This window comes from Crocuta crocuta, unplaced genomic scaffold (genome assembly GCF_008692635.1).
Source record: "Crocuta crocuta isolate KB4526 unplaced genomic scaffold, BGI_CrCroc_1.0 scaffold127, whole genome shotgun sequence".
Lineage (NCBI taxonomy): Eukaryota > Metazoa > Chordata > Mammalia > Carnivora > Hyaenidae > Crocuta > Crocuta crocuta.
Window position 1 is genome coordinate 2,633,898 of NW_027532008.1, and position 19,530 is coordinate 2,653,427.

At 50.9% G+C, this 19,530-nt stretch overlaps 1 protein-coding gene across 1 annotated transcript in view; it reads right to left on the minus strand.

The window, feature by feature from the left end:
• Positions 1-1,540: 1,540 nt before the first annotated feature.
• The window catches only part of WDTC1 (WD and tetratricopeptide repeats 1), a 66,403-nt gene continuing 48,413 nt past the window's right edge, over positions 1,541-19,530 (minus strand). The window contains exons 6-16 of the mRNA XM_077775488.1: positions 18,976-19,163; positions 16,318-16,500; positions 15,270-15,364; positions 14,744-14,859; positions 13,216-13,291; positions 12,492-12,600; positions 11,009-11,182; positions 7,757-7,992; positions 6,047-6,227; positions 4,916-5,108; positions 1,541-3,565 (exon numbers count right to left, since the gene is read on the minus strand). Of these exons, the coding sequence (XP_077631614.1) occupies positions 3,368-3,565; positions 4,916-5,108; positions 6,047-6,227; positions 7,757-7,992; positions 11,009-11,182; positions 12,492-12,600; positions 13,216-13,291; positions 14,744-14,859; positions 15,270-15,364; positions 16,318-16,500; positions 18,976-19,163 (1,749 nt within the window). The 3' untranslated portion in view covers positions 1,541-3,367. The remainder of the gene's footprint in view (positions 3,566-4,915; positions 5,109-6,046; positions 6,228-7,756; positions 7,993-11,008; positions 11,183-12,491; positions 12,601-13,215; positions 13,292-14,743; positions 14,860-15,269; positions 15,365-16,317; positions 16,501-18,975; positions 19,164-19,530) is intronic.

Consider the following 19,530-nt stretch of genomic DNA (forward strand, 5'->3'; position numbering starts at 1 on the left):
ACAGAAGAATCACAAAATTTCAGTAGTGAAGCTATTGTTCCCACAATATTAAACTGCAGTCCTGAAACTTCACCACTTCAAGCACTTTAGGGTGCCATAACAAATTCATAGGGGGCATGGTAGATTTTAAAATTTGAGAGATACTCAACAGCTGTTGCTACTGAGAGATCTACTAGCTCAAGGTAGTTCACCATTTCATCATTAAGTTGTGACACATTCCTTTGATTATGGCATCTTTGAGAAGCTGGGTTTTTAGTGGTTGCTGTAATAAAAAGTAACTGAAAGTCAATGTGGAATAGGAAATGAGGGTGGTGGTGTCCAACCTTATTAGAAAGTTTGGCAAGTTTTATAGTGCCCAACAAGCACAAAGATCCCATTAGTTATTGTGTTTAAAAATGAAATAAAAAGTACCTCCTAGTTTATATGTACTATTTTTTAAAATGATGACTGACTTGGTAGGACATAAATTCTTACAATGTGATTTGGATTTGACTACTTGATAAGTTGAACTGTTAGGTATTTCTTTTGGTTTAAAGGTTCCATGGGAAAATTACTGAGCCAGTAATGCTGGGGTGAATGCTGTGAGCTGAGAAAGTTTAGGAATCTCTGATCTAAGAAATCTTCTAATCCAGGGCACATCAAAAAATTCTAGGTTGTAAGGTGCCTGGGTGGCTCAGTCGGGTGAGCTTCTGACTCTTGGTCTCAGCTCAGGTCATGGTCTCACAGTTTGTGGGCTTGAGCCACAAGCTCTGCACTGACAGCCCTGAGCCTGCTTGGGATTCTGTCTCTCCCTCTCTCTTCCTCCCCAGCTAGTGCGTGCTCTCTCTCCTCAAAATAAATAAACTTAAAAAACACACACAGACACACACACACCACACAAAAAACTGTAGGTTATTAGGGGTACCTGGCTGGCTCAGTTGGTGGAGCATGCGACTCTTGATCTCAGGGTTGTGAGTTTGAACCCACATTGGGTATAGAGATTACTTCAAAATAAAATCTTAAAAAACAAAATAAAAACAAAATAAAAACAAAAAAACTGTAGGTTGTGAAATTCATTTAGTGGGTTATGGCCAGCATTTCTTCTCCTTAATAAAAGAGAATGGTAAATCTGAATGGTAAATAGAACACATTGCATGTAGCAAGGGTAAGCATTACTGTATAAAACTTATGTTCATTATATGCATACAAATAAGCATGGGAATCTTGGGTCACAATGTAAAATGTGTATTTCTTATTTGGATTCTGACTTTAGAAATCTGAAAAGCCTCCAAGACTTCACCTCCTTATTTTAGAGTCGAGAAAACAGCCCGGAGAGTGAAAGCTGATTATTGCTATTCACAGCCACCAGTGCCAGGCTCTGAGGCACTTGGCCTTGCTAGGCTGAGTAGCCACTGCCCACAGGGATCCTCCAAGGCAGGTCTCGTTCTACCCAGGAGAGGTATGGTTACTCAGAGTCACACAGCTACAGAGGTGAGGGATCAGGTGCCCTCACTTTGGTCCCAAGACCCACTTGCACCCCACAAATGCCAGCAGCCACACCTAGAACAAAATGGTTTTAATCAATTGCGTCACCCTCACTCTCCTGGGAGCGGAGCAACAAAAAGGCTCGGCTCCTGCCCCCAGAGGACAGTAAGGCTTATGTGTCTCTCCACACTGCAGGGCCCAGGCTGGGCAGGCTGGGGGCAGGAGGCAGGGAGTGGGGGCGGGAGGCAGGGAGAGAGGAAATGGCAGGTGGCTCCAACACAGGAAAGCAAAGGGGCCCCTGCTGGTCCTTGGGCCCCAGGGCCCAGCCCCAGTACTCCTGATTTCCCCTCCCTGGCTGGAGAAAGGTCATGGAGAAGAGACAGGGGAGCAAGTCCCAGCAGCAGGAAAAGCAGCAGCAGCTGTTTCCTTCACCAATAAATATACTTCATTACCAAGCTAGAAGAGAGGGGCGGGAGAGGGGCTGGGTGGGGAGGAAGGGGGAGAAGCTGCCACCTGTGTTGCTGGGATTAAAGCAATGACGAGATGGTGCCAGACCCCCCACCACTATCCTCACCCCCTCTGTCTTCTTAAAACTGTGAAAAAGCTTTTAACATGGCCCTCCTGTCTCCAGGGCTGCTCTGAAGCCTGACTGAGAGGAGGCACCTGGCAGAGACCAGGCGGTGGGAGGGAAGGACGGAGGGAGGGAAGGAGGGAGGCTGCAGCTCCCCAGAGGCTGCAGCTGGAGGGCTGGAGCCAAGTAAGCACTGAGGGGAAAGGGAGGGAGAGGGAGGAAGGCTGAGCAACTATGACAGCAGCTCCCAGCTGAGAGCCAAGGGGACAGAGAGATGCTTGGTGAGTGGTGGGGTGACTGCTGTCCAGTGTCAAGCTTGGGGTTGCTGAGGAGGGAGGGGGCGGCTGAGTTAGGGATTTTCCCATCTGAGTGGCTCAGGAGACCCCCTCCCCCCCTCAGAGGAGCAGGGGACAGAGAAAAGCCATCACTTCTTTGGTCTTTGTGGCGGCTCAGCATGTGGGGTGGAAGGGAGGGCAGAAAGGGCCCTTAGCAGGAAGTGCCACCTCAGCAAGAGAGAGAGAGTAGGCCTGGCTGGGAGCTCTGGCAGAAAGGTCACAGTGAGGCCAAGGAGCCCCCAGAAAGGGGAGTGGGAGTGGTCGCAGTGCAGTGCAGAAGGGGATGGTGTGGTGCCCCACCCTCTGCCAGGGACCTTGGGAAAGGCTAAGCCCCCAGAGGTGGCCAGTAAGAGCAGGCGCAGGGTCCCGAGCCAGCACTGGGAGAAGGGTGAGGAAGCTCTACTGCCCAGGCAGGGGCCTGACCTTGCTTACTGCAGGACTCCTACCTTCCTTCTGCTTCCACCCTGACATGGGCGGGGGGGAGGGGGCAGCTCTGAAGGGAGGAGGGGGGGGCCCATCCTTTTTCAGAACCTTCCCTGAAGCCACAGAGGAGCTAGCCTTGCCCGCAGGAGCAAGAGTGGCAGCAGGTCAAGGCTAGCCCTTAGACTGGAAGTCCACTGCCCTTCCTGCCCCCGGCTGAAGGGTAGAGTAGTCCTTGAAGACAGTTTCAGCCCTTGCCTCCCAGCCTGAGGCAGGTCAGAGCCCTCCGGGGGTATGGGAGCAGGCATATGGGTGGGGGTGCATCTGGAGGGGCTTCCCCTCCTGCTCCTCTGCTCAGAGCTGGGGCCAGTCAAGGGGCAATCTGCCCAAAAGTCTGAAAGCCAGCAAGTTGTAGCAACCCCCCACCCCCAATGCCAAAATAACAACAAACAAAATAGGGAAATGAAAAAAATGGGGGGTGGGGAGAGGAGACAAACCAAAACAGAACCCCCTGACCTCCTGCCCATGGTGGAGGGTCCAGCCAGCAGCAGGCGCTGGGGACCAAGGTCAGGAGGGTCTAGCTGGGCCGGCACTGGACCTGGCCCTCGGAGCTGTCCTCATCGTCGGAGGCCCCAGCACCCCCACTGCTCAGGCCTGTGATCCGGTAGCCCATGTTGAGCAGCATCACCTCCAGCGGGTCAGCATTCATGCGCCGTTGGTTGGCCTGGGATGCGCCCTCCATGTCCTCCACGACTCGGCCTGTGAGGTCTTCACTCTGGGGAGGAAGGCACACAGAGTCCTGCAATTGATGTGTGTGTGGAGGTCAGGAAACACACACACACACACACACACACACACACACACACACACACACACAGAGGGAGCAATACATGTGGAGCAGGGGATGCACGCAGGTGTACATTTGTACGTACACCCGTGTGTGTACATGGGGGCAGGGGAATGCACACACTGGGATAAGTACAGGACACACGCTCACCAGGATATATACGTGAGGGAGAGGACGTACCAGGGGTTACACACATGGTGGGCCACAGGATAATATACACTGGGAGGGGACACAACACACAGATATATGCAGGGGGTGCACATACCAGGATATATACTGGGGGGCATACACGTATCAGGGTACACATCAGGGGGTGCACCAGAAAACAACAGGGACACAGTACACGGGGTTATGTGTATGAGGGAGGGCTCACACCAGGGTCTGTTGGGCATACTAGATACCCAGGATGGGGGGGCACTGTCTGTGTCCCCCACCCCACTCTTGTCTGTCATCACTCCCAACAACCCTTCATCCTTTTCCTCTCCCTTCATGGGAGAACCCCTGTAGAGTTCTCTTTAAAATTCACAGTAAATTGCCTCTGTAATTAGATACACCACTTGACTTCTGTTTTGCTGGCTAGAAAGGGGAGGTGAGTGGGACAGAGGGCAGGGGAGGGGAGTGGACCACACCATCCTAAGTGTCCTTGGGGCTGGACACTTCACATCTGGATGCATCACTTTATCCTTAAAGTAACCTTTTGAGGTGGTGCTGTCATTCCCATTCCAATGTACAGATGATAAAAACCTGGGTGAGAGGTAGTTCAGTCCCTCAGGCAGTGAGTGAAGGGACCAGGATTCCAACCGAGGCTCACCCGACTCCAAAGCCTGTACACTTCCCATGTAACCAAAGGACTGGCTTTGCTCAGCTTCTGGGGGTCACAACACAGTGGTATAGGAAGGGCAGGGTACCTAGGGAGTCTCTGAGGTACTGCTCTCATGACATGGTGCTGGAGTTCTGGGTCCCTCCCTGGCCTCCTGAACCCCTATCCTTGGTTACTGTTTTCTGTATGTGAGTCTCATCTCAGCTCGCTCAGGGATATGCCCCCAGAGACCAGGAGCCAACTCTTTCCTGCTCCTGGAACTGCCTACTGCATTTGGTACTTTCAGAACATGATGGCTCCCACCATCATATGGTGTTGGGCCCTTGGGTAAGAGCTCCTAGCCTCTAGGTGACTCATGTCCCTCCCAACCCTCCCAGGCTCAGCTGAAGACCTTGCACAGGGTCTCCAACCCAATCTTCTTCCCTGTCTAGTTCTGGCCATCTTCTCTACAATCTCACCTCTGGCCGGGGGTTCCAGAGCCGCACAACAGGGTCAATGCCGCTGGTGGCCAGGAAGCAGTAGCTAGGGTGTGGCTGCAGGCAGTTGACGATGGACTCGTCCCCCTGGAGTACGCGGACCAGGTTGGTGGTCTCCTTTTCCCAGATGAAGAAGGAGCCATCGTCAGAGCCACTGACGATGTATTGAGCGTTGCTGGCAGAGGGGCAAAGGGCAGGGAGGTCAGGTGGGGTACTGCCCTACAGCCTCAAGTAGAGGCTGTGTGGCTTAGGGCAAGGCAGAGCAGGGAAGTCTGGAGCTGCTCAGCCCCCCAAACTCTGGGGTCTTCACTCGACTTAGAACTCCTACACACATGGTAATCCTCTCTATACTGCAGTGCTCCAGTAGCTGTCCAGCTACTCTCTTTAACCCAGGATCAGGGACTGCTTGGGACCCCCATGATACTCTCCCTCAAAGACACATTATAAGCTTCTTGTGTGCTAGATCAGATCTTGCATCTCTTAGGTCTCTGGGAACACTCTTGCCTAAGCCTTCCCTCAGCAGTCCTAGCCTTTGGGTGTTCAGTACCCTGATCCTACAGTACATCTGCCCCCCCGACCCCCACTGGTGACATTTAAGAGGGGATCTTGATGGAGAGAGTCTAGACATTCATGTGTCTCACCTGCCCAAATAAAGTACACCATCTAAAAGGAGGGTTGGGGGTGACAGGGTCTGATGTTGCATGGTCCCTCGGTACCTGGGGCACAGTTCTGGGCAGACAACTGTGCCAGGACTACCAGCCTCTGAGGCTCTTGCCTCATAGCCTCAGCGGAGGGAAGCACCAAGCATCGACGTGAAGAAACCAAGCTCCAGCACATGGACACAGAGGAGGAGGAGGTGGAGGTAGTCTAGGCCCCTCATTGGGTGCTTTATGGATTACCTCATTAATCCTCATTAAGGCCCCAGGAGTGGGGATGGCTGGTTTCATTTTATAGATGAAGAGACTGAGGCCCACAGAGGTGAAGCCATTTGCTCAAGGATATAGAGGCAGAGCTGGGATTTGAGACTTTTTTTAACAGCATTACACCCCCACACCCCCTTCAGCTTCCTGCTGCCAACCAGGCTGTGCCCTCCTTCTCTTCAGGGCCTCGGACCTGCCAAAGAAATTGGCCTCCTTGATATCCGTGGTGGTGTTGCAGTGGCCACAGTAGCGGAACTGGTAGTCGTAGCTTCGTTCCCGCAGCACCATCTCATCCTCTGAGATGGAGTCCTTGCGGCTTGTGCTGCGGAGGCGGACGGGGCCGCCACCGCCACCACCAGCTCCCTTCTTCTCTTCTGGAGGCAGAGAGCAAGGAAAGGTGAAGCCTGTCCCTCTCTCCCCTCCCCCATTTGTCTCCATCCCCGCCATGTTTTCAGCCCAGGCGCTAGCAATGTGGGCTACCTGCCTACACCTACCTGGAAAACTGGGAATGACTGTGTAAGGAAGAAGCATCTTTGGATCCAGCCCTTGAGGATGTTCAAGAGGAAACCTATGATGCTAGGAGAGCCTAGGCTCAGGTCCCTGAATGTCTAGAAGCCCCAAGAAGGCACAGACCCATGCATTCTGTTTCAGTGGAGGTGAGAGGCAGGGAGGGGAAGGTGAAGTACTTCCGAGAGAGCCTTAAGGGGGTGATTTTTCTAAATAGATCTATAGCTCGGAAAGCAGTAAGGTCCAAGCCCTTCCTCACTGGAAGACAAGTTATCATGGATCCCAGCTGAGGCACTGATCCGTTAAGTGCCTTGGGTAAAAACATAATGGTTTTCTCTTGCCTTAGAAGTGCCTTGATTCTGCCTGCCTCAGAGCCTTTGCATGTGCTGGCCCCTAGGGCAGGAATTCTTCACCTCCCACAACTACACTTTGTATCTAGTTACCTCTTCCTCCTCATCCTAGAGATCTCAGCTTCAGTGTCTCCTGCCCTAGAGTCCCAGCCTGCCATCAAGCCCTACCCCATACACCTATACCACATAAGGGCCCCATGGCATGTGTCACACCCTGTTTCTCCTTCATCACTTGGTTCCTTCACTGGAGGTGTAAATTTCATGAATAAAGAAATCCCATCTGACTCGTTCACAGCTCTACTCCCAGGACCCAGCACAGTGCCTGGCATAAGGTAGACACTTGATAACTATTCAAACAAATGAATAAATCACATGGTTGGTAAACTGCATAAGGAGAGAGGTGAGGATCTGTGCCTGAGTCCGGAGAGTTCACTTTTCACCACAAATCCCCAGTGCACTCTCCAATGCAACTGAGGCAGCTGGCCAGGGCTTCAAATGCTCCCTGTAAAGCAGTGTGTTCAGGGAGGCTGTGCTTCACCCAAGATCACATGGCTACCACTCGGCAGAGCTGAGGTTGGAACTCGAGGTTCCACACCCCATGTGTGAAGCGTTTCTACTGCCCTGTACCGTCACCTTTGCTGCAAGCATGCAAGCTGGAACGACGCAACCCCCAGCTGCTGCCCCTTACTCAGAGGGCCAGTGGACGGCCAAGGCCCTGTCTGTGAGCAGGTGAGAATGTCCGGCTGGAGCCGCACGGCCTGCCTGGGCTCAGCTTACTCCTGTCCTGAGTCCTGGGCATGACACCAGGTGTTTGAAACACGTTATTGCTAATCATCAACGGAAACTCTGAATGGGAGGTGCTATCACTCTTCCTTTACAGATGAAAAAACTGAGTCTCAAAAAGACCAAGTGACTATGCCACAGTCACATGGTTTCTGAATCAGCAGCAGAATCCAGGCCTCTCTGATCTCAGAACCATGTAATCTCCAGATATCATGTAGCACCTCAAACAAAGGAGCAGCACCCTCTCCCCAGTGCCCACTCACCACCATCATTTTTGGAGAAGAGGGCTGCTGTGATGTCGCGACCCAGTGCATCACAAGCGCTGCTGTGGGCCTGCTCCGGGAACTTCCCTTTGAAGTCATCCAGGCACTCCAGGGCCTCAGCCACGTACTTGAGCTCAAAGAGGCAGCGGGCCAGGCGGAAGTGTGCCTTCAGGTGGCATGGGTTTAGGGAGATGGCCTTGAGGCAGTCCCTCAGGGCATCGTAGTGGTCACCATCCCTGGGAAGGCAGGGAGCGTGGCTTGGTGGGGCTGCGTGGCAAGCAGGAGTCCACTCAGTCTCCCCTGCTTTCTGTGGCCACCTCAGTCCACCTCTGACAGATCTCAGAATGAGGGTATTTGGGAATGAAGAGAACCCTGGCTCAGCCCAGGCTTTGCTCCCCAGGAGACACAGTATATTAAGGAGAGAAGTCAGGAATCCTTAAGTCTTGGGGGGGGGGGTGGGACATGGGGAATGGGGGGTGAGGGAGTGTGTGGGGGGAGAAAAACAAAAAACCAGTGCCAGGCTGCCCTCTGCTGGGCACAGAGTGCAACTGCTCACTGGCTCACCCCAGGCACCCGCAGCTCTGCAGCAGAAGGCCTGGCATCTTGCCCACCTCAGGCTCCCCAAGCCCTCCTTCTCTCTTTCTCCAACCACCTCCTCAAATCCCCCCGGCTGGTCTTCAAAGCCATGGCCAAGGCAGGGGGCTCTCAAGGACAGTTCTGTGGTCTGGGGAAGCCAGAAGTGCCAGGCTGGGGACTCAGGGTCTGCCCAGCAGGCGGCAAGCCCTCAGCCAGACCCCCCTCTGTCCTGGCTGACTGATCCATGGCAGCTGTGGCCTCTCCCTCCCGGGGCTGAAGGATGGGGCCTGACAGACTGGCGGAGTCAGCTCTCTGGAAGCTGATGGTAAAGGGGGGTATACACACCAGGAGCTCCAAATTGTCGCCACTCCTTCAACCTCCTAAAGCATGGATAAAGGGAAGTGGGGATGGTTTTGGGGGAAGAGCAAGTGGGGAGGGGTCAAAAGAAAGTCCCCTGCTCTCTTACCCTGTGCCAGAATATAGGGTGCACTCCCCCAGCACCTCTCATCTGTTCCCACCTCTCGTTTGGAGAGCCAGATGGGTCACAGGGGCCACTTATTTGGTAGCTTTTTTCCCCCCTGCTGGGCTGAGGGGGGCCTAGCAGCACTCCCCAGAGTTGATGCTCCTTCCACCAAAGCACAGCTCACAACCCGCATGCACAGGGCCAAGCACACCCAACAGGGGAAACGGTCCCGACTCCTCTCCTACAGCATGCAGGGGGAGCACCCCCACCCCAGCAGCAGGAGAAAGCAGCTCCCCAGTGTGGGAGGAGGCAGGGACAGAGTGCTTTGGGGGTACGGCCTGCATCAGAACGACTGGCTGTGATGAAGGAGGATGTGTCGTTTGGAAATCCAACTGCCACCTGCAAAGCGCCCCTCAGAGCTCCCGGAGATAGCCAGACAGAGACCAACCAGGAGCCAGGGGGTGACGGCTCCCACTGCACCCAGGAACAGATGGCAGCCCTGGAGAGGCTGGCCTGGGACAGAATGCGCCATTCTAGGGGTCACTGGCAGGCATGTGGGGATGGGGAGAGAGCAGGCTGGCCCCAGGGCTGGCCCGTCCAGACTCAATGCCAGATCAATCTCCCTGAAAGGACAGCCCTCAGCACATCCCTCTCCTGCTCAAAACTCTTCAGTAGCTGCCCATCATCCCACTGAATCCAGGCCAAAACGCCACCGCTCTGCATTCCAAGTCCTTCCCAGGCCGGCCCGAGGCTACCTCACAGGCTCATCTCCTGCCAGTCCCTTCCAGAACCCTCTGCTCCAGCCAAATGGATTTGTTGTTTTGCAAACAAGCTCTTCAGTCAGGCCCCCACCCCCATGCCTTTGTTCACACCATTCATTTCCAAGGGAATGTCCTTCCCCCATAATCCCCTACTCCTTTTCATCTCCTTGCCTAAGCCTGCCCACACTTAAAGCCCATCAGACTCCTCATCTTTCTGACACTTCCCTGACCCCAGCTAAAGTGACCTAACTTTTCTTAATGCCCATAGCACTTCACCTGACCAAAGACTTATTGCTTCTTGCTTCTTCGATGATGATGAACCAAAATCATGTCTTTGTCCTCGGTCCAGAGGCTGGGCACTCTGGAGCACAGGAACTCAAAGTGAGGAACTCTGTGTCCCTAGTACCTAGCACACAATGGGAGTTCAGAGAACATGTCGAGGGCAGCCATGGATTGGGAAATCATCAGTCTGTCTTAGCATGAATGCAGGAGTGAAACAGCTCTCAGCATAAAGCCTGGATGAGGACACTGCATTCTACTCAGCTCCTGGGACAGAGAGGCAAAATACCTTAGGATGGCCCCTAAACCAACACCTCTGGGGTTGGGTTGCCATCTGAGCACTTGGCAAACTCTTGATGCCTGAGCTAAGGCCTGTGGGGGTAGCATTTTCCCCAACCCCTATCTACCATCCTGCTGACTTGGGTGGGTTTCTTAAGCTTCCCTCTCTGGCCTGCCTAGTTGCAGCCAGACGATGGCACACCAGCTGGCCTGTCTGTCTGGGCAGAGCCGACGGATGCCAGACGGAGCAGAAATGGCTGTGGGCCCAGCTCTATCCATCTTCAGTCCTGGCCCCGGCTGGGGGATGGGGTCTGCCTGCCTGCTTGCCTGCTGGTGCCGTAGGCAGAAGGGCTGGGAGCCCTGATGGTCTCCAAAGATAGCAGGTTCTTCAGGATATGGACCCACTCCTTTACCACCAGCCACTGTGACCCAACATGACCCACAGCCAGCTTCAGATCCCTGGTATCTTGTTTGTCTTGGTCCAATGGTCTAAGAGCACAGGAAAGCAAGCCCCAAGGTCAAAGAATCATTTCAGACAGATACCAACTGAATTCACCAATTGCCTTTTTTCTACTTAGCAAGATTCCACTGTTCCTTCATAGTCCAATTCAAGGCCTAATTATCTAACAGCTGGGATTAACCATTCTCTCAAGTCCTACTTGCCCAGTGGCCACATCACTTTATAACAAAGCACCATGTTGAAGCTACTTGTGAACATGTCCCATGTCACTGGAAGACTTCCTGATTTTCAGTCTGGAGGTAGGGGTTAGAAAATGGCTTAAAAAGGCCCTAAGACGCAGCAAGATGCCACTGCCACCTTCCCTGGAGGCCTTAGGAACTTGATTCCATCAGGCCCTCTTACTTCATCCCTCATCCTGGCTCAGGCCCACTCACCACTTGCGCTTCATGTAGGCAGCAGCTCGGTTCCCATAGAGCATGGCATTGTGAGGGGCCCTCTGCACAGCCTTGCTGTAAAGCTGAATGGCCTGGGTCCACTGCTGGCAGGCAAAGGCCTCGTTGGCTTGCTGTTTCACACGCTCCAAGTACGGGGGCAGCTCTACCTGGGGGCTGTGGTGAAGGAGAGCCAAGTCAGGCCAGCCAAAGAGGATCCAAGCAGCCTCTTGGGAAGTCTGCAGCCCTGCCTGAGGGCCACCCATATTGTCTCGACCCCTGGGATCTGCACTGTTATCTAAAAAGCCACTCCTATCCTTGGCCCGGGTTCCTGTAATAGGTAATGGGCACAATTCCAGATACTCTGAACCAGTGAAAAAACAGAGGGACAGAAATGAAGCTGTCATGGATCGGTTAAAGGCAATTCCTTTTTTTTTTTCTTTTTTAATTTTAATTTTTTTAAAATTTTATTTATTTATTTTTTTTGTTTTTTTTATTTATTTCTAGGAGAGAGAGAGAGAGAGAGAGAGAGAGACAGCGTGAGCAGGGGAGGGTCAGAGAGAGATGGAGTCACAGACTGAAACAGGCTCCAGGCTCTGAGCTGGCAGTCAGCACAGAGCCCGACGCGGGGCTCGAACCCACGAACCACGAGATCATGACCTAAGCGAAAGTCGGATGCTCAACCGACTAAGCCACCCAGGCGCCCCTTTAATTTTTATTTTAAGTAAGCTCTATGCCCAATGTGGGGCTCGAACTCATGACCTCAAGATCAAGAGTTGCATGCTCCACAGACTGAGCCAGCCATGTGCCCCAAAGGTAATTCATTCTTTCATTCTTTCTTTTCTTTTCCTTCCTAAGATTTCATTTTTAAGTAAACTCTATGCCCAATATGGGGTTTGAACTTACAACCTTAAGATCAAGAGTCACACGCTCTACCAACTGAGCTAGTCAGGCGTCCCTGAAGGGCAATTCTTAATCAAACTCCTGCTCATGATAGTAGCTGACCACCCAAGTCCCTCCCATGTATCTCTCTAAAGAGACTTCTGTTTCTTTCAAAGTTTAGAGGATTTGAGCTCATCTGAACCCAAAGCCCGATATAGGGCCTGGCGTGAATAGAGGCCAAAAGATGGTATGGGATGAAGAAAAATAAAATGGGGGAGGGCCCTCTGTGTTTAACATCTTTAAGACAGACCTCAGTACTAAGAGGTAGCCGGGCCCCTGGGTCTGGACCTAACAACTGATACCAAGGGACTGGAGCTTTAGTCTAAGTGTAACTGGAATCCTACCAGGTAGGAGCGGTATTAGAACCACTAGCCACACTCCAGAAATACTCCATTACATCCCTTGTTTCAGTTCCCGGACTCTGAGGTATGCGCCTGGATGGAAGGTTTACAGGACATACTCCTCCCTCCAAATTACATTGCAAGGTAGGTACCATAAGGTGTGACTGGGACTGGGAGGGCTGCACAGTTCAGACTGGACTCACCTGACATGTCCCCTGCTCTCTGGCAGCCGGAAGCCATTGCTGTGAAGGTGCAGGCCATTGGACACGCCGTTGGATACACCATTGGTGGACATCTTGCCGTTCTGAACTTCTGGCAGGGGTGGGGAGAAAGGAACAGCAACAACTCAGGAGGAGGTCCTCATTTCTCTTCCGCAGCCCTCCAACTTCCATCACAGAACCTGATAGTTCCATTATGGGTCATCCTCCCGGGTAAGATCCATTCCCAGAAAGTAAGTTCTGACAGACAGGCAGGCAGGCCAAGAGCATAAAGAAAAGCCTGTGCGCCCTCTGCTGGTTGGAGAGGGACACAGCTTCACCTTGGCATTACCCTTAGCTGGGGGTGGTTGGAGGGAGTAGGGAGTAAAGAGGTTTCCAGATCAACTGGAGGCCCTAGGAAGGAGTCAATGAGGAGACTCATTCAGGACAAGAGAGAAGGGCAACTGCTACACGTCCTCAAGAGACAAGCCATGGAAAGAAACTGCTTTTTCAGAGGGAAGTAGAAGGGCTGTGATGCAAACCCCTTTGACAGATCTCTCTGACCTACTGTTAATCTTCCTTCTTACTGTACAGAGAGTGTTCTTTCAGAGACTCTATCCCTTTTGGAGGATCAGAGCCACAGCACAAGGGAAGGGGCAGCCTCCGCAGCAGAGGTGGCTCAAGCTCAGGCTCTCCAGGAGAGATAGCCCTAACCCAAGGGAGAACTTACCCCCTGAGGAGTGGCATTTTCTGGGCAAGAGGAAGGTGTACGGCCGCTGCTTGTAAGTCAGGTCAAACAAATAGACCTAGAGTGGAAGGATTAAGAAAAGAGATGGAGGCTGTGAGGTAAGAATGTGGCTGTACCAAAGCAACGCTTTGGGGGTTGGTGGCTCTCAGGAACACAGCAAGTATTGAGCACGGAACCATCAAGCAGGGCCTGGCGGGGTTCCTATGGAGCAAACCTCAGGCAGGAAAATCCCAGTTCCTGGCTGTAGGGTGGACTGTTTAAAACACTGTCATTAATTAGAATCATATGTTTAGGTTGGAAAGGTCCTCAGAGGTCACAAAGCCAAAGGTCTCCTTTTACAGATGGGAAAACTGGAGCCTCAGAGAAGGGAAGCAATTTGCCCAAAGTAACACTGCTACTTACTTCTCCCAATAAACATTATCCATTATTATCTAATGTTTAGTGAATTCTTACCTTGCTTTAGGAGCTCTGCTAAGTGTTTTATATGACTTCTCATTTTATCCTAGAAACCACCCCATAAAGAGGTACTATTATTTTTTTAAGTGTGTTTATTTTTTTTTAGTGATCTCTACACTCAACATGGGACTTGAACTCATGACCCTGAGGATCAAGAGTCACATGCTCTTCCAACTGAGCCAGCCAGGTGCCCTACGAAGTACTATTATTATCACCCCCTTTATAGATGAAGAAATATGGGCTCAGAGTTTATTTACCCAGGGTCATAAAAGCAGTATGGGGCACAGTCACGACATAAAAGCAAGTCTGTCTGGCTCCAAACCACTCTGCTAGATGCCTCTCTACTCATCCTTATGCTAGCTTTAGGCCAGGTGATGGCTCAGCAGTCTGAAGCCAGGGCCGTATTCTAAACTCAGGTGATTGTCTATTCTCCATCCCATTTCTCTTGCACATAACCCACCTTGCCTTGTAAGGTCATCAGCTGGTTCACGTGCCATGTCTGCCTTGTCAATCTGGGATGGATCAAATCTCACATTTGTCTCCATGTTTATAACAATGTCAGTCTCAGCATAAGTGCTCAGTGAGTGTTTGTAGAATAAATGAATTTATGCAAGGCTTACTAAATATCCTGACCGAGAACATGCAATTAGAAGGTTTAGGAACCTGCCATTAACAAAGAACACTCAAAGCTGGCCTTAAACCACAGCCTGGCTGTGTGCTCTCAGCCCCAAGATTTCCTCCTAGGAAAACAGAGGATGAGGAAACTGAGGCTGAGAAAAATGAAGAGAATTGTTCAAAGTCATAGTACACAGAAGGCCAGCATTTGAAGTCTGGTCTGTGAGTTCTAAAGCTGTGCTCAAGAAAAAGATCAGGCCAGGGCACCTCCTGGGAATTCCAGTGATGCCATGTTGCTCCTATATTTCACTATAAAGCCACTTACCATAAGGCTGTTGCTTCTTGTCTGCCTCATGGCATCGAAGTGAGGTACAAGCCCTGGCTGCTGAACGTGGGGTGGGGGTGGGGGTGCAGAGCCAGCTCGGGCAGCCACACATACCTGCTCCCCTCCCATGTTGACCAGCAGCTCTGTGCCATTGGGGCTGAAGGTCACATAGGTGGCAACCAGCACTCTCAGACGGTTGTTGTAATCAGGCAGCTTCACTGGCAGGTGACCTGTGAGGGAAACAGCTCAGTTACCCCAACGTGAGACTCCTCATCTCCCCCAGGAGGGGCAGGGAGTTGTGTGAGGCCAACATATCAATAATGATAACAATTATCTTCCTCATAAAAGCAGCTACAAGTGTTGAGCACTTACTATATGCACCAGGGTAACTGCTTTATATACTTTATCTCATTTAACCGTTATGACTCCATTCTACGGAAAAGAAATGAAGACTCATCAAGGGTAAGTAATTTGCCACAAGTCACAGGATGGTTGGTCAATGACAGTCAGGAAAGCCCGTTATCTGCCTTACTCTAAAACCCATGCTCTTGACCTCCATGCCACGTTGTCTCTTTGCGCTGCCCCAGAAAGCATCAGCACCCAGCCAAGAATTGGGGGCCAGAGCTGGGCTGAGCCCTACCTGCTACATAATACTGGGCTGCACCATCAGGAAGGGGCTTCTGCCGGTCACAGAAGGTGTGGACACCTGCTGAAGGGCTCTGCTTCATGCTCTTCCTGGTGGGAAGACAAACCATACAGGTTATAACCCCTAGCACCAACCCTGGCTAGACCCGACCATACTCCCTACAGGAAAACCTAAATTTGTACTGCTGAAAGGAGGTACTCTTTCTTCCCTACCTCAGCAACCCCAAAGGTCCATCAGCTAGATAGCCATGGACACATACATTACAGTAATTTACCAGTAGGTCCTGTCCATTGTCTTGGTTCACATGACCACCCTATCATCACCATTTTACAGATAAGGAAGCTAAGGCTCAAGGCCCGCTCCAAGTCAGGTAGTGTGTCAGGAGCAGCAGTGGTTGCTCAAACCCACTAATGGAAGTAACGCAGGCCAGATGTCCCTGCACCTGTCTCAGAAGTCCACTGAAAACCTAGGTTGGTGGAGCTGCTCAGGTCTGGGACTTCTGTGGTGGGTCTGAGTATATTCTACTTTTATTTAAAAAAAAAAAAAAAAAAATACAATTACATGTGCAGGAAAGAAATTACACGTACAAGATTATAACTGTACAAATAGTCAAAGTAAAAGAACAAGCAGAAAATACACACAGTGATTTTTTTAAGGTAACGGATTATTCGTAGCTTATTATACTTTCCATATATTCCAAAACAAGCATGGATTAAATTTTTTTTAAATCACAAAATTTAAAGGCCACCTGGGTGGCTTAGGTGGTTAAGCGTCTGACTTCAGCTCAGGTCATGATCTCACGGTTTGTGAGTTTGAGCCCCTGCATTGGGCTCTCTGCTGTCAGCACAGAGCCCGCTTCAGATCCTCTATCCACCCCCATCTCTGCCCCTCTTATGCTCTCTCTCTCTCTCAAAAGTAAATATTTTTTTAAAAAAATCACAGAATTTAAAAAACCTACTTCAAAAAGAAGAGGGCATGACAACGAGAGAAGAGGGCAGCACATTCCCAGGGCCTTGCCCATGGGAGGCTGAACTATTCATACCTGTGGTTATGGATCATGCGAATGTCATAGAGCCTCACAAAAGGCCCACTGGCCCCTACTGCCAGGCAGTTGTTGTCCTGGGGGTTGACGGTGAGGCACTTGGCCTCCACCAGCTGGCCACAGTACTCTGTCAGGTCAATCAGCACCTCCGAATGTTTGCTGTTCTCCCGAAGGTCATACTGGCTGTGAGAGAGGACAGCGTTAGGGGGTGGGGACTGGGTCTTCCTGTGAGGCAGGGGAGAAGCCAAGGCCTTGTTATACAAAGGAACTGGGAAGGGCTTTGACCTGTTCATAAATAATAAGAATGTAAAAAAAACACTCCCATTTCCCGAGTGCTCACTCTGTGCCAGGCACCTGAAACAGGCTTCTCACACAGTGTTTTATTCTTCATGTAATTACTTAAGGTGAATACTACTGTATGGTTTTTTTTTTTACAGATGTCAGTGATATCGCCATTAAGTACTATTACTACTGATTACTAACATTGAGACACTGCTTTGTGTCTAGTATTGTTCCTAAGTGTTGTACATGCATTATCTAATTAAATCCTCACACCACCCCCAGGTACCATTAGAACGCTGAGGCTAAAGGCAAGTAAAGAGCCTGTCTGGGATGACACCGCCAGTAAGTGTGAAGCTGGGACAGTGTGGAGCCAGGGAGGTAGCCTTTAACCACTTGGCTTTGCTCCTTAACTCTAACTTTTAATCTAATTTCTTGTAGGAAACAAAAGTACGGAGGTGACAGAAAAGAGAATCTAGAGGTCACCAACAGCTATCTAGAAACACTAAGTGCCAAGACAAGCCTGAGTCCCGCTCGGGGAGTAAATGTCATGCCAGACATCCCCGGCAGTAGCACCCCCTCGATGCAGTTTGGGGGACCGTCGTGCTATGCTCCACAGGCACAGAGAATGAGGAGGGTGTCCCCATGCGCTCACCCACCTCTTGCCCAAACACTGGCAATGATCTCCACCCTGTCTGCCTCACCTTTCTAAGCCGTCCTCACCAGACTGCTCTTCCTAGAATACTGTCTTTGTTCTTGCTCAAAACTCTGCACTGTCCTGTTCAAAAACCTGCAACGATTCCTCAATACTTTTAGCATGAATTTACCGTTAATTTACTTTTGCCAAACTTCTCAGTCTGGCTGCCAAGACCTGACTGCCACCAAACGCGTTCCTCAGTTTTCTAACTGCATCACTTACAATGACAGACAGAACTCTCTATCCCTCATGTGGCACATTTACCCCCTGCCTTCACAAACTCCGTTCCAGCTGGAGTCCACTCTGCTTTTCCTTGCCCATCCAAATCCTGTCTACCCTGGAAGGCCCAGCTTATGCTCACCCTCTGCTAAGAGACCTTCCCTTCACCCTCTGCTAGGACACCTTCCCTGACTGTGTCTAAGCGCTTAGGCTCCAACCCCAGATGCTTGGCCTCTACCTGCAGCCCTGGCACAGTCTGGTTAGTTAAGGTCAACAAGAGTAACACAGAGTTGTACCTGCCACTGACCAAGTGCTTTCTGTCTTCCAAGTACCACCTGTGTATGTAGTGTAAAACCTGTAAAGGTTTTATAGGCACTATCTCAATTTTAATGGTCAGGCCAACAAGGAAGATATTATGATAATTCTCATTTTACAGGTGAAGAAACTGTAAAACAGGGATAAAGGGACTTGCCCCAAACACTGAGTGACAGAGGTAGGACTTGATCTCATCTGACATCAGTGCCTTGCTTCTAGCTGCTGTTTTATAGTTCATGCATGATTTAGATATCTCTCCTCCTTTGTAATAGGGAAGAGGGAATCCTGTAACATCTCAAAGGAGGCATTAAAGCAGGTTGGGAAGATAAGGAAAAAGTTCTAGGTCACAACTGAAGAAAGGAGTTAAAGGGCAACGAGACCATTTTAGGATGAAGAAAAGTAGAGCAAAGGTATGACAATCCAGGCCACTGGAAAAGGGGAAAGTCCACTTTACCATTTCTGACTGATTATTCCCTTCCTGCACATAGGCCCACTGATCAAGTGTTCCAGAGAAAGGTATCAAGCACCATCATGTGCGAGGCACTGTGCTAGGCTCTAGGGACACAACCAGGGACAAGACAGAGACGGAGCTGCTCTGACAGTTCACTATTCGGTGAGGGATACAGACAAAATGGTAAACCAAGAAGAAAATAAAATAAAACAACTACAGACACTGATGAGAGTTACAGTGGCTACATTTAGGGTGCTGAGACAGAATAATGAGGGGGGTGTCTACTTGGGACAGGATAGTCAGAGAAGGTGCTTCTGAAGAGGTGATTCTTAAGCTGATCTCAGGGTAAGAAAGAGTCAAACCTGGAAAGAACTGGGGACAGAGAAAACCAGGTGGAGAGAACAGCAAGTGTGAAAGCCCAGTGGAGGCTGACTTTGTGCGTTGGTGAGGGCAGGCTGACAGGCCTGGATGTAGTGCAGGAAAGGGTAAAGAGTGGGGAAGATGAGAGCAGACAAGCAAATGTTCCCAGCTGTATGTCCACAGACAAGTGCCCTGGGCAGACAAATGAGGCTGGAACTCTGCTGGAGGGAAGGAGCCAGGCCTGGGGAAGGAAGCAGTAGGGGCAGATGGGGTGGGGAGCCAACATGCAGTGGGGGCAGGGGAGGTGCAGGCCCCACTTGATGCCTCAGGCCCTTACCGGATAAGCCCATCCTCAGCAGCACTCCAGAACGTGTTGGGCCACATGGGCGCTGTGGCAATGCGTTTCACCCGGTTTGTGTGGTCTCCAAACATGTGGATTGTTTCCTTTACTGTCAGGTCGTGGACATGCACTTTGGAGTCGGCTGCCCCCGTGATTAAGATGCGGTCCCCAGCATGAGGCAGGAACTGTTTCAGAGAGATTGAAGAAGAGATTGGCAGGCAGTGGGGGTAGGGTTGGCCACAGAAGAAGACCAGCCTGGATGTTAGCACCCTCTTTCCTTCTCCACATCAGGCAGGAAATGAACTCATCTAAGGCAGTCCACTAAGAAAACTTGGGATCTCAAGCGTCAGCCCATAGGTCTACAGGTCAAAATTGGGACATATACCTTTACTTTGCCAGAGTGGTCCTGACTTGTGCCAAACCGACCTACCCAAGAAATCTTCCTCTGATTCTTCCCCAGGCAAGAGCAGAGAGGATGATCATCCTAGATGCTACCATTTAGTAAGCATTTACCATGGGGCAGACACATGGGTAGGTATCTTATAAGATACT